This window comes from Rhipicephalus microplus, chromosome 6, assembly GCF_043290135.1.
Source record: "Rhipicephalus microplus isolate Deutch F79 chromosome 6, USDA_Rmic, whole genome shotgun sequence".
In the NCBI taxonomy this organism is placed as follows: domain Eukaryota; kingdom Metazoa; phylum Arthropoda; class Arachnida; order Ixodida; family Ixodidae; genus Rhipicephalus; species Rhipicephalus microplus.
In genome coordinates, this window is record NC_134705.1 from 55,373,858 (window position 1) to 55,388,659 (window position 14,802).

Genomic DNA, 14,802 nt, shown 5'->3' on the forward strand with positions numbered 1-14,802 from the left:
AAGTCGCCGAAGTTCGCTAAGAAATGCTTCGCATTTAATACTGAACGTATGCTCGTAAAACATACGAAAGAAACCTGCAAATGATTTTCTTGGTTGCATGTTTTCTCGTCTCTAAGAGCATTTTACCTTTAATTATGCTCAGCCAGCTCCTCGAGATAGTTCCAATAGTAACCCAATTGAATAGGGGAGGAAGAGATCGCTGAATACATGAACGCCAATGCGTCTTAATTTTATGTTTAGTCGCTTTATTTTGTTACAGATCGACAGCATGTATAGTTCCGTTTTTAAACATTTACTATGACGTATACAAGAGACAACGGGGCAAGTTATAAAAAGAATGAGCGTTCTTACACTCCAGCATTGGATCCAAACTGTGGTACGACGCTCGAATTTTCTCTCGGAAAAGTCGCAGGAAGTTCTCTCCCAAATCATCTGGGTCCTCGTGGGATTTCTCTATAATTTCTTTTCTGGAAAAGAAAAGCACACTATGTTTGCGAACCTGTGCAGCTGTGCGATTTTCTACCCATTGCGTGCTAAATTATTGTAACCTCAGATGGTCGTTCTCTGGTACAAAAAAAAACGCTGGCAGTGAGCGAGATATAAATAGTTGAATTGCACGTGCTCATACTTCATGTGGTTCAATCGACAGCGCTCAATCAGTTGAAGTTACATTGAGGTGCGTTGAGATAGATGGTGCCTGCTGGTGAATTCAACGTTCATGGTATCGCCTGCGCAGAGATAGAACACTACTTATTTCGCAGCACGTTTCTCGTCAGTTGGACTCGGTCACTGATTTTGAAATTTGTTCTAACAAAAGAATGATTCCTATACACAACGCAAGGAAGTTCCACGGCCGAATGGTTGATATTTTTTTATCAGGCAGATCCTACTGCCTCATGGTTTGGCGGTGTGGTTGATTCGCAGTGTACATGACGTGTACTTTCGGCAGCTGATAACGGTCATCATCATCATCATCATCAGCCTGACTACGTCCACTGCAGGACAAAGGCCTCTCCCATGTTCCGCCAGTTAACCTGGTCCTGTGCTTGCTGCTGCCAATTTATACCCGCAAACTTCTTAATCTCATCTGCCCACCTAACCTTCTGTCTCCCCCTAACCCGCTTCCCTTCTCTGGGAATCCAGTTAGTTACCCTTAATGACCAGCGGTTATCCTGTCTACGCGCTACATGCCCGGCCCATGTCCATTTCCTCTTCTTTATTTCAACTATGATATCCTTAACCCCCGTTTGTCCCCTAATCCACTCTGCTCTCTTCTTGTCTCTTAAGGTTACACCTACCATTTTTCTTTCCATTGCTCGCTGTGTCGTCCTCAATTTAAGCTGAACCCTCTTTGTAAGTCTCCAGGTTTCTGCTCCGTAGCTAAGTACCGGCAAGTACAGCTGTTATATACCTTCCTCTTGAGGGATAGTGGCAATCTACCTGTCATAATTTGAGAGTGCTTGCCGAATGTGCTCCACTCCATTCCTATTCTTCTAGTTACTTCAATCTCGTGGTTAGGCTCAGCGGTTATTACCTGCCCTAAGTAGACATGGTCTTTTACAAATTCAAGTGCACTATTACCTATCTCGAAGAGCTGCTCCTTTCCGAGGTTGCTGTACAATACTTTTGTTTTCTGCAGATTAATTTTAAGACCCACCTTTCTGCTCTCCTTGTATTCCGTAATCATGAGTTGCAATTCGTCCCCTCAGTTACTCAGCAATGCGATGTCATCGGCGAAGCGCAGGTTACTAAGGTATTCTCCATTAACTCTTATCCCTAACCTTCTATTCTAGGCTTCTGAAAACCTCCTGTAAGCATGCGGTAAATAGCATTGGGGAGATTGTGTCCCCCTGCCTTACACCCTTCTTGATTGGTATTCTGTTGCTTTCTTTATGAAGCACTATGGTAGCAGTTGATCCCCTGTAGATTTCTTCCAGAATGTTTATATATACTTCATCTACGCCCTGATTCCGCAGTGTCTGCATGACGGCTGATATTTCTACTGAATCAAACGCCTTCTCGTAATCTATGAAGGCTATGTATAGTGGTTGGTTATACTCTGAGCATTTCTCTATTACCTGATTGATAGTATGAATGTGGTCAATTGTTGTGTAGCCTGTTAGAAATCCTGCTTGTTCCTTTGGTTGATTGAATTCTAATGTTTTCTTTACTCTGTTAGCAATTACCTTTGTAAATAGCTTGTATACGACAGAGAGCAAGCTGATCGGCCTGTATTTCTTCAAGTCCTTGTCATCTCCTTTCTTATGTATTAAGATGATGTTAGCGTTCTTCCAAGACTCTGGTACCCTTCCCGTCAGGAGAGACCTCGTAAACAGGGTGGCTAGTTTTTCTAACACAATCTGTCCTCCATCTTTCAGCAGATCTGATGTTACCTGATCCTCACCAGCAGCTTTGCCTCTTTGCATGCTCTCCAAAGCTTTTCTGACTTCTTCTATCATTACTGGTGGGGTGTCATCTGGGTTACTGCTAGTTCTTATAGTATTAAGGTCTTGGTTGTCTCGGCTACTGTACAGATGTCTGTAAAACTCCTCCGCTATTTTAACTATCCTATCCATATTGGTAGTTATTTTGCCTTCTTTGTCTCTTAGTGCATACATCCGACTTTTGCCTATCCCAAGTTTCCTCTTCACTGCTTTGACGCTTCTTCCGTTTTTCAGAGCGTGTTCAATTCTCTCCATGTTATGCCTTCTTACATCGGATACTTTACGTCTATTAATCAACTTCGAAAGCTCTGCCAGTTCTATTTTGTCTGTTGTACTTGACACTTTCATGATTTGAAGCTTCTTAATTAGGTTCTTCGTTTCCTGAGAAAGCTTGCCAGTGTCCTAGCTAACTACCCTGCCTCCAACTTCCACTGCACACTCCGTAATGATACTGGTCAGATTATCATTCATTGTATCTACGCTAAGGTTGGTTTCCTCACTAAGAGCCGAGTGCCTGTTCTGAAGTGACACTCTGAATTCCTGTACTTTCCCTCTCAGTGCTAGCTCATTGATTGGCTTCTTGCGTATCAGTTTCTTTCGTTCCTTCGTCAAGTCTAGGTGAATTCGAGACCGTACCATCCTATGGTCACTGCATCGTACCTTGCCAACCATTTCCACATCCTGCAGGATTCCTGGGTGTGCAGTCATTATAAAGTCTATTTCGTTCTTATTTTCGCCATTAGGGCTCCTCCATGTCCACTTGCGGTTTTATCGTTTTTGGTAGAAGGTATTCAAAATCCGCAAATTATTGCGTTCTGCGAATTCGACTAGTAGCTCTCCTCTGGCGTTTCTAGTGCCGTTGCCATAATCTCCTACTGCCTGTTCTTTAGCCTGCTTCTTCCCTACCTTTGCATTAAAGTCGCCCATCACTATAGTTTACTGTGTTTTTACCTTACTCATTGCCAATTCCACGTCTTCATAGAAGCTTTCAACTGAAGCGTCATCATGGCTGGATGTAGGCGCGTAAGCCTGTACTACCTTCATCTTGTATCTTTTATTCAGTTTAATTACAATACCTACCACCCTTTCATTAATGCTATAGTATTCCTCTATGTTGCCAGCTATGTTTCTGTGAATTAGAAACCCCACTCCCAGTTCTCTTCTGTCTGCCAAGCCTCGGTAGCAAAGGACGTGCCCATTCTGTAGCACAGTATAGGCCTCATCTGTCCTCCTGACCTCACTGAGCCCTATTATATCCCATTTAACACCCTCTAGCTCCTCGAATAGTACAGCAAGACTTCCGTCACTAGATAAGGTTCTAGCGTTAAACGTTGCCAAGTTCAGGTTCCAATGGCGGCCTGTCCGGATCCAGAGATTCTTAGCACCCTCTGCTGCGTTGCAGATCTGACCGCCGCCGTGGTCCGTTGCTTCGCAGCTGCTGGGGACTGAGGGCCGTGAGTTATTTGACGTATGCATGTGGGAGGTAATGGCCAGATACTGCACCATTGTGGCCAATCCTTCTCTGGTGAGGGAGTGCGTTCCCGGCGGTGGTTACCGGTGAGGCCGCACCCCAGGCCTTATAATGCAGTTCCATCAACACGCGGATTTTTTTAATCCGGTTGGGAACTGCGCGACACCGGGATTTGAACCACGGACCTCTTGCATGCGAGGCGGATGCTCTAACCACTTCGCCATCGCCGCACCGCTGATAACGGTGGTTCGTCCTAAATGCCGGATTCCCCAGTGTGCGAGTCTTATTACAACGCGTAAAGCACGTATGCAGCAATTCGCAGCCGATTCCTGCGAATTCCTGCGGAAGGCATCGATTCCTGCGGAATTCGATGCCTTCGCGCGTACACTTCTCCGCCAGATACCCCAGGTTATTGGGTGCGAAGACATACCGTCGCACCATCAGCCTGAATACATCTGTGACGTATAAAACTACTTCACGTGGTACTGGCTGTGAGACGTGTTTGTCCACTCCTGTGATTCAGGCTATTCTGCCGTGCATGTTATTGCTTCGCAAGCGTCGGTCGGGTTTGTATTAGCTGCAGCGTCATAATATGCAAGGGAAATTGACAGCATTAGTACAAAATCATTTTTGCCGCCCTGAGGTGCAGACAGCAGAAAAACGCCTGTCGTCCTGGTGCGAATAAGTTGTGAATTCATACGTGGTACATTTCCGAAAAGTCCCAAGTCGCAATCATCAGGTATCAACCTCAACGCAGTACAAAAAATGTATTTTCGCGAAATTGCCAGCAGCACACGTGTTATTCAGTGTTGGGTTGTTCAATTTTTTCGGCTGGTTATGGAAGAGGAACCTTCTTGGTTTTAGCGTATGCACGAGAACTCACACCAAGGCGAGCAGTAGATACCGCATCATGCGTTTTTTAACAATAAAAGGGCTGACTAGAATGGTTATTGTGGTTCCATGCTTCGAAAATAGTTCTTTGTAGCTTAGTAAAAAATAAATTCACTCAATTTCTTTATCTACAGATCCGCGAAGTACACCGTCTTACATAATGAACATTTCATCTGCACCAATCTCACATCTGCACCGCAAAGTGTTTGTGAATGCTCGCACGCTAATCAAAAGTGCCCACTGCGAGGGCTGCGAAGCTTACGGTGAATGCTCAGCTGTTTGGCGAATTTCAGTTTTATCAGTGAAGTGTATCGGTGCAGCGAGGGTTTGGAAGGGCTGAATTACTATTAGGTTAACTCGAAAACATCCGGTGCTGCAGCAACGAACCTATAAACAAATGTGTGTGTTAAAAATGATCTGGCTATGGGTTAAAAGCAAATGCGAGGCACTCGATGGCATTTACTACGTCACAGCGAAAGCAGTTCTGGCGTCTTCAGTAGTCGCCCTCACTCCCAATAGTCTCCACAAACATGGCTTAGTGGTGCCGTGAGTCTAGATGGTAGTGGTGTTCATATTAAAAGAAAAGCGGCGCACAAAAAAAGACGGAGACAAAGAAGAGAACCACACACAGCGCTGCTGTGTGTGGTGGTGGTAATGGTTACAAGATGAGAAAAGGCACCTATCTTCTGCAACCTGGTCGGGAGCACGGCGCTGTGCTTATGTAAATGGCCAGTGGCAGCTTTGGTGGAAAAATGAAAACTGGGAATTAATGTCGTGCATTCTCTTTTCTCCCCACAGCGCTGCCGCTCACTTGCGTGCACGTTTAGGGCCCTCGCACTGCTTTGCTGTGCATTGTACTGCTTGAAAACTGTCTCGAAAATTGACAGCCACTTCAGACAGCGAATGTAATCTAAGAGAAAAAGTGTGATCATCACAATTATGTTGTGTAGCAGACTACAACCACAGCTGATTCAACGCGATATACAATTTCAAAATCCACGGCATTGCCATTGACGACGATATAGGTCCATGATAGCTTCACTGTGGTGAACATTAGGCAAGGAAGGAAAATAGGAGGAAAAGAACGGCAGGGAGGTTAACCATCCTATAGGCAGCCGGTTTGCTACCCTGCGCATGATAGGGGTATGGGGGAGATGAAAGATAGACTGGAGAAAGGGAAGAGGGATAACTGCACATTCGGCAGCACACGCGCGCACACTCAGTCATAGTCCAGTCTTGTCTTTCGCGGTGTGTGACATTGCTGTTACAGCCGCTTGCTCAATTTCGTGTCGCGTAGGAATTTCAACAGAGCTTTTGTCGCCTCCTGTTCCAAAGTCTTCTCTCGGGTACTTGACAGAATAGTGTCCATAGATATTTGGCTGTAGTCGATGCGCACAAGAACGGACGCCAGTGACTGTTTCTGGATGTCATAAACAGGCAGTCTCACAGGATGTGGTGTAGCGTCTCTTCGCAACGACAGGCATCGCAGAGAGCGTTGTCAGCCAATCCTATGACAAAAAAATGAGATTTTGTAAATGCCACTCCTAGCCATAAGCGATGAAGAAAAGTGGCTTCCCTTCGGTCGTGCCCAATGGGCATGCGGAGAGCCATCAAAGAGGACAGGTGGTGTTGACGATTCTTCTGGTTGCTTGGTGGTTTCGTATTGGTTTCGACAAATTGGGTTCACAAATGACGATGAGTGGAAAGACGTTATTATGCACAAACTGACGAAAATCTGAAAGGCGTGATTTTAGTCCTCTGTCGTCCCATTGGATAACTAATGCAGCCTGGACTTGTTTACGAAATGATGAGTTGTGAGTAGCCATCATTCTGGTTGAGAGATTCAAGCACTGGGCTAAGGTTGTCCGATACTCCAAGTGCGCTTCGAGCAGATGCTGTCTTCATGTAGACTAATATCGCTCGGATGGTTTCTACGAGGAAACGCCGCACGGAGCTCACTTGACGATCTGTTTTAGGCAAATCTTCCATGGCTTGAGACGGCTCTGGTGTGGCCGCAACCTGCTGAGGTTCCGTTGCAGAAGAGTGGGTCGGGAGCGTGGCCATTCCTACAAAGAAGAAGGCTTTTCCGCTTCTTTCGTACAAGTGGTGGGCCCTTTTTCTGTGCTACTGGGTGGAACAGCTAAAGAGTGAGAACTAGCATTTCGGGAATGTGCCTTCTTTGAAGACGTTCGATCATATCGACGTCGACGCCGACGCCGGACTACTTCGGCTGCCTCCCTGTGTGTCGAGTTGTCTTGGGTCTTTTGTCTGAGAACCGCGCGCTCCTTTTGGGTTCGAGGACAGCCTTTCAACGAGGCAGCGTGGGGTCTGCTGCACTGGGCGCACTTCAGAGTAGCCGCCCGACAGGCGTCTTCAGCATGAGGTTCAGCGCAACGGTAACACAGTCGTGAGTTGGGGCATACGCCCTTGAGGTGTCCTAGCCTGAAGCACTGATGACTTTGAAGTGGCTTTTGGATGAATGGTCAAACCGGACGTCGCAAATGTATAACTTTAACGTGGGACGGTATGCAATCTCCCTTGAAAAACACTTTTACGCAGCGCGTATTTTCAAGCCGCCGCACTTGCGTAACGACAGTTCCCTCGTTTACAGGCTTGAAGAGGGTAGAGAAGTCAACATCAGGAATGGCAATGTCGATGTCATAATTTAAACCAGCAATGCATTTATCATCTATGAAGATAAAGAGGAGCATTTTATAGCCACCTAGCTCAGTCATTTGCTGCAGATGTCCTAGCGCACTCACATTGTGCACGTCTATGGCGGGAATATTCTTCCTTGCGTTTACTCTTAGGTATTTAATTTGATCTGGCACCACACATTTCAGAGCAACGGAAAGGGCTTGCCTGTTCAGCAGTCGTAGGCTGCCTGAAGGATCTTCCGGCATGAAGATGATGACGTGCGGCCAGCGCGCAGGCCTTGACTGTACAGTCGCTGTACTTGCAGGAGCTGATGCTGTTGTATTCGCAGTCCTTCTCTTCGCCCTCTTACACCGGACAGGTATAAAGCTGTCATCGGTTGTGTCGGCCTCTGACATAGAATTCAAATCAGTGTCTTCATTGTCACTGGGGGAGCCAGCTCGCCTCCTTGTGGTTGACGGGTGTGAGAACCTCTGAACAGGCGGGCCTCTGGCATGCTCCGTGGCCATCACCGCAAGACTGGGAGGCGAGGCACCTCGAAAAACCGATGATTTCAAAAAAATTAAGAACGCAGAAACAAGTGTTCTTCTATAGAGACATGGTGAACAATAAATGACGTAATGGTCTACATGCGCTGCGAAATCAAGCCAATCAGTGAATCAACATGCTGCCTTGTCGGAAATGAAAACCATATCATTGCTTTGGTGTGCATGCTGGCTGTAGTAGACGGGTACTGTCTTGAACGAACTTTTGAAGTGTGCGAAAAGTAATAAAAAAACAAAGAATACTTGACCATGACACAAAAAGTCTAATAAGGTTAAAGTCATGTCCTCTTAACTGCTGGAGCACTTAGTGGTGAGGCAGTTATCACTGAGTTTTATTGACTGCGAAGCAACTTAAACTGCTGACCTTGTTTTTTTGTTGCGTCTTTTATTTGGTTTTCGCACTCCGTGTTCATGAATGTACCTGCTTTCCAGGGGTATAAGAGGTGCTTCGCCAAGGCTACTCATTGTAAGAAGTGCTTAGTTTTAGGCACGATCTGATATCGTGGGCACGACAAGCTCCCACAATTAGCGCACCTTTAAGCGCACACTCGATGTACTGTGTAGTGCGTAGGAAAAAATGTTAGAATGTTGAAAGGAAACCGCACAATCTTTTAAGAGAACAATTTCAATTAATGTATTAAGGGACAGTTAGATTCAGCGCTTTGAAGAAGTACTACTCTGAGAGAGAGAAAGCTAAAGAAACCAGCAAAACAATGCAAAAGTTTGCTGAAAATGCACGGACGTTCGTTCTAGCGCGATGGTGCAGTCTTCCCGACTCATGAATTGTAGGCAGCGAACCTTCGACAAGAAGCAGAGTTCAGTTTAAATGAACCAGTTATGCTTCGCTAACTGCAATATGAAGTATGTGAAAGGAAACGTCTAACAACGACGACTACGTCTCATAAAGAGAAGAAATTGAAACAAATCAATACTACCGAATACAACTGAAACTGGACTTTCACAATGCGAGGAGACAGAGAGCAATCATTATCTCAGCTGTTGCATGAGTGCACCATGTTGCAAACTCATTCAGATAACCGAAACGAATGATTTCAAGTGAGGAAACAAAACAATCAAAACGAAAGGTTTTTTCAACGGTGGTAATCCTACCCTAGAAACCTTTTTCTTTCCAACAAATGGTGCGCGATTCGATACCGTTTTGCAAGTGGATCGCTTAACTTGGTATTTTCTGCACTGTCATGGTAAAGACCAATACTTCTTACTTCGCTTGTGATTTTGTTGGATCGCTTCTACCATCGCGGAAATTCAGCTTCGCAAACAGGCTTCTTGGTTTAGCATGTGAAGCTCACGAATCAGAGCCGGGGTTTTCTGCACCAAGTGCAAAATCGTGCGCACCGCGAGCTGCCATTGTGGGCTGTCGGGGCTGTCGGTGAAACAGGCTGAATGGGCCACACCCTTTGTCACGCCTATCACCAGTTTCCCCAGAGCTTCCCGCTACAGTCACATGGGGGTGTTGTCGTCGCTTCGCAAGCTTGAGCTTACTGTTTGGCCATGAGAGTGCTATGGTGCAGTTCGGATCACGTTGCTCTCGGAGTCTCCGTAATTGGCGTAACACGCTATACAATACACGCGGCTAAAGAAAATACGTTCCATGTAATTTGCAAGTATCTTTAGGCGTGCTGCAGGTAAACAGTAGAAAAGGCAGCTCTCTTGTATGTAACGTATATTTGCAACCTACATTTTAGGAACATTACTTTCTTACGCTATACCCTAATAATAGATAAAGCAACCAGCACAGCCAGGCGTGGATCTGCTGGCCGCAAAAAACGCGTTGTTCATCGAAGAGACACCATGTCCTTTATCTGTATTTTGAACAATTTCATTGCTGTTAATAAAAATTAGAAAGTTTTAATCTCAGTGACGGAGGTGAAAAAGTACGCGTTCGTTGCCCAAACGACAGAGTGTGCTCTAAAACGTTTTGGAATGTTACGCGGCACTCACGTCATTGTTGTTGACTGGTACAACAATTCTACACTACTTAGAGGCATAATTATTTATCTATTGTGTATTTCATTAGTTATTGTTGTAATTTGTGGTATTTACCGCCTATTCTGTCGATAGGCTGTATTGCGTGAAGTTTTATTTGTATTACTTCTGCGCATGAAGCATCCTGTACTAACTTGTCGCAATTTTGTGTTATTGCGATTCCTCCCCTGTCTTTTTATCATTATAACTGTTTATTTATGAATGCTAAAAATTTTGTATCTTTCGCACTACATTCATGACATTATTGTGCGCAGTGAATGTGTGTATTGTGCTGTGTAGAGGTGAATTGAGGCGGCGTTATTTATACGTCATTTTTTGCCGAAGCAGCACGACAATCTTCAGTTGAGCAATTGGATAATTGCTCAACTGAAGAAATTTTAAAAATTGATATACGCCTATGCTGTAGAATATTATTGCATGTTAAGACGACACCACGCATTCGACTTCAACGCCTAAGCGAGCTGCACTCCAAAACAATCTGTCTCCTTCGTATATATGTCACATTTCCCGAGCAAGACATCACGATGCACCGCCCAACAGTTGTGAAAGTTTCTCTCGAGTAAGCTCACAGAACGCAATTTGTCTCTGCTGAAACGCTACCATGTGCGCGCTGCTACAGAAAAATAGAAGTTTCATCTCGAACAGATTCAATAGCCTTCGGGTACTGCTGATTTCAATCTACAAAGAGTAGAGTTTGATGAAGAAGTCTGACCTGAATGAGCAGTTTCTTTTTCAATATGCAAGAAGTGAGAAGTTAGAACAAATGGACTGTGTCATTCTGTTCGCTATTGTTTATAAGTTCACAGTGGCGTCAATGGCGATGTTTTGTGATGCCTGTATGCGCAGCACATCGGCCACACGGGCCGCAGTCAAGTATAATTATTGCCTCGTACCGGCGAAGAAATCACTACCTAGTTTAGTTTACTAAGAGCTACAAGTGACGACACGAGACATTTGAAGCCACAGTGCCGGACACTCTTGGGACCGTTAGTAGGTAGTCAATCTTAAAGTTGTTGTACATCTTCTAGCGGTTGTTAACGCACCCATCTACAAAAAAATCTCCGACGGCTTCCGTTGTATTCGAGTAAGGCCACTTAAATGAATTAAACAGAGGAAGCGAGGTAATACGCAGAACCATCCGATGTGACTATTTTTCCGTGTACTTGATATGAGGTAAACGAAGATTAGCTTCTTAAATTCATAGACGGGAATGCCTCAAGGACAAACTGAACACGCAGTGTGTGGGTTGTTCCAATTGCAGGTCTTCTATTTATTTTTATTTATTGTGCGAACGTCGTTTCATTGCTTGTCCCGTCGGGAGCACGTGGTTAGCCGGCAGCTTGCGCTTTATTTCGGTCAAGCCGCTCACACTCAACGTCGTGCCCTCACCAGCTTCTCGCTCAAGAACCGCTTCTTATGAAACACTTGCGTTTTTATGAACTCTAACACGCTTAAAGAAACACGGCAGTACAAATAAGCACTCTGTAATGGCTTACCGAGAGCTCTTATGTTAACGTAAGGAAGTGAACAGGCCACAATGCCACTTACATAATAAACTCATCCAACTCCTTCATAAGTACTTGTCCTTTGTAGATACTAGTGAACGAAAAATATCCAAGTGCTTGTTGCAAGAGTCGCGGCACAAAGTCCAGGATGTCGAGAACGCCGAAGACCTCGAGGAATTTCCTCAGTACGCCGTTGAAGTCAGAGCGTACGGCCGAGTTCTTTGGAATAGAGTTGCCATAAAAGAAGCTTGCGATGTTGCAAGTGAGACATTCAGTAATGTACGGAGAAACTGGCACTGGTTCACCCTTTCTGTTCTCAATCTTTTCCTTTAGAATTTGGAGCTCCTTCTGTAGAGAAAAAGAGGAAGTGCGTAATTAGTAAAAAGAATTAATGAGTGAATGGATCGTAATTGATTAGTTATAAATGATAAGAACATTAGCACTGGTTACTAGGGAAGTAATAGACCTGAAAAAATGAATAGTTCAGCCTTACAGAAGAGAATACGTGTGAATTCGTAAGCTGATGTTAGAGGAAAAATAGAACAGTCCTGCTTCAAATAAGAAATGAAATCTCATTGCACAACCCTATACCTAGAATGTATTGAGTAGGTACTCACTCTAGTGGTATAACATTGGTGACTTATCTAACATTTGTGAAATCCGTATCATGCGTGCGTATCATAAGTAAAGTGATGATATAGCATCCTATTGTAGCGCCAGTCGCAGTAATAAACGCTGTTAAAAAGTTGATTTTGGTTAATTGGTAAGTGGGCTTTAACGTCAGAAGACGAAAATATGATTACGGAAGACGCTGTAATGGAGGACTCCTAAATTTTTGACCACTAGGGCTTCTTTAACATGCACCAAATTCTGATCACACAGGTCTACAACACTTTTGCCTTCATCGAAAATGCAGCCGCCGCTGCCGTGATTCAATCACGTGGCCTGCCGGTCAACAGCCGAGTGCCCTAGCTACAGACCACCATGGCAAGGCCTGGTAATGAAAAAGCTGCAATTTTAGTTTCACGTGAATTTTGCTGTGGCTGCAATTTCGCGTGACCACCCGGATGTAAATTAACCCCTTATTTACAATCAAATGAGTGTTTTTATTGTGTTCCATAAACTTCACCCTAAGCATAGCTCATGATAATTCTATTCAGTCATCTTTTGAGTAACGTAGTTTCCGAAAACTTCGAACACTTGCCGCGAAGACAAAGCTCTAAATGCAATTGCAACAATATGAAATGTTATACTAAGTTAAACAAGCACTTGAGTTGCACAAAGCACCTAACTGATGTACAAATCCAAACGTTGACAACGTTGAACAGCCTCATATATTTTTTAAAACCAGTTCTCCACAGTTGCGTAACGATGCCAACAGCAACATGGGTATTAGAAACACTAGAAGCGGTAAGCTGAAAGAAAACCCTGGTGCTCGCAAGGCTAATAGCCCTGGACCATGCTTGATCAATCAACTTTAGTGCTTGGCGTTTAACTACAATTGACATTACATGACAACTGCCTATAAGACTGCATATCCAGTACTGCAACCACAATGAACATTTCATCAACATTAGGTTCTATTTTAAAAATAGTTCTAGGAATTGGCGTTGCTCTGTGATAGAATACTTGATTGCCACGCAGAGTGGTGCAGCTGGATTCCCGTTGAGGCCTTCACATTTATTTTTAGGGCGAAGCTCCTCAGGCTGTGGGTTGTTCCCTCCTCGGCAGTAGTAGGAATGATAGTGCTATGTAGACACTTTATATTTATGAATTGCTCAATAGATGGGGTTTGTGTACATGTCCTTAAAATAATATCACTAGATGACGTTATTGGTTTTCATATAGTTTATGATTTGTAAACTGGATGGACGGACAGAGACACAGACGAATGGACGGACAGAGTGACAGAAGGCGGATAGGCTTACTATCCGCCTTCTGGATAGACAGGCGGATAGACTTACTGAGAGACACACAGACAGACAGCCAAAGCAAGGATGGACGGATTGAAGCACTGTTGGGCGGACAAACAGACAGAGGCACGGACACTCGCACTCAAGAACTCACGGACAAACGGACACACAAGCAGACAGAAGCACGGATGCATGGACAAACATACACACAGACAAAAGCACGGAAGGACGCACGCACGCAAGCATGGGCAGACAGACAGATGGACAGAAGCACGACTGACAGACAGACAGACAGGCAGATGGATGCACGCATGAACGGGTGGACGCACAGGCAGGCAGGAGCATGATCAGACGGACGTAAAATACGCATGCGCGGACGTACGGACAGACAGACAGAAGCATGGACGGTCGGAATGTTGGACAGACAGACAGAACAATGAACGGGTGCATGGGTCGGCAGACAGACAGACAGAAGCATGGACGGACGCACGCGCGGACAGACAGAGAGATGTACAGACAGGTAGACAGACAGAAGCACGGACGGACAGACAGACAGGCAGATGATTGGACGCACGCAAGGACAGACTAATGGACGGACAGACAGACATAGAAAAAAAACATAGGCGGACGAGCGGATGCACAGATGGACGGATGGGAAGACAGACACAAAAAGCGCGTACGGACGGAGGGACGGACGGACAGACGAGTAGACAGATGTACAGACAGACTGAGAAAGACAAAAGCACGGACGGAATGATGGAAGCACGAACAAACGCAAGGACGAACTTACGCGAGGACTAATAAACTAACAGAAGCATGGACGGACGGACAAATCGACGGACAGAGATGGGCGTATGGAAGCACACACGGATGGACAGATGGACAAACAGACAGACAGACAGACAGACAGACATACGCGCGAAGAGACAGACAGAGCTACAAACGCATAGACCTACAAATATACAGAAGCATGGATGGGCGGACGGATGCACGGATGGACGTATGGACGGACAAATGGACAGATGGACACACAGACAGACAGAAATCCTGGTCAGATGTACAGCCAGCAGCGTAGACAGAGAGAAGACAAAAGCACGGATGGACGGACTGACGCATGCACGAACGGAGAGACATACAGACAGAAAGATGAATGGTCGCACGGACGAACGCAGAGATGGACGAGTGGACGGACGGACAGACGAAAGGACGCATGGACGGACGAATGGACGCGCGCACGGACTATTAGACAGACATACAGAAACATGGACGGAGGGATGAACGCATGCATGAACGGATGGACAGACAGGCAGAAGCAAGGATAGACTGACGGACAGACAGAATCAGAGCGGATGGACGCACGCACAGACGGAC

At 45.3% G+C, this 14,802-nt stretch overlaps 1 protein-coding gene across 1 annotated transcript in view; it reads right to left on the minus strand.

Moving 5' to 3' along the window:
• Positions 1–14,802, minus strand: part of LOC119167647 (cytochrome P450 2C41) — a 63,002-nt gene that overhangs the window by 14,318 nt on the left and 33,882 nt on the right. The window contains exons 5-6 of the mRNA XM_037419159.2: positions 11,562–11,866; positions 352–467 (exon numbers count right to left, since the gene is read on the minus strand). Coding sequence (XP_037275056.2) covers positions 352–467; positions 11,562–11,866 — 421 coding nt within the window. The remainder of the gene's footprint in view (positions 1–351; positions 468–11,561; positions 11,867–14,802) is intronic.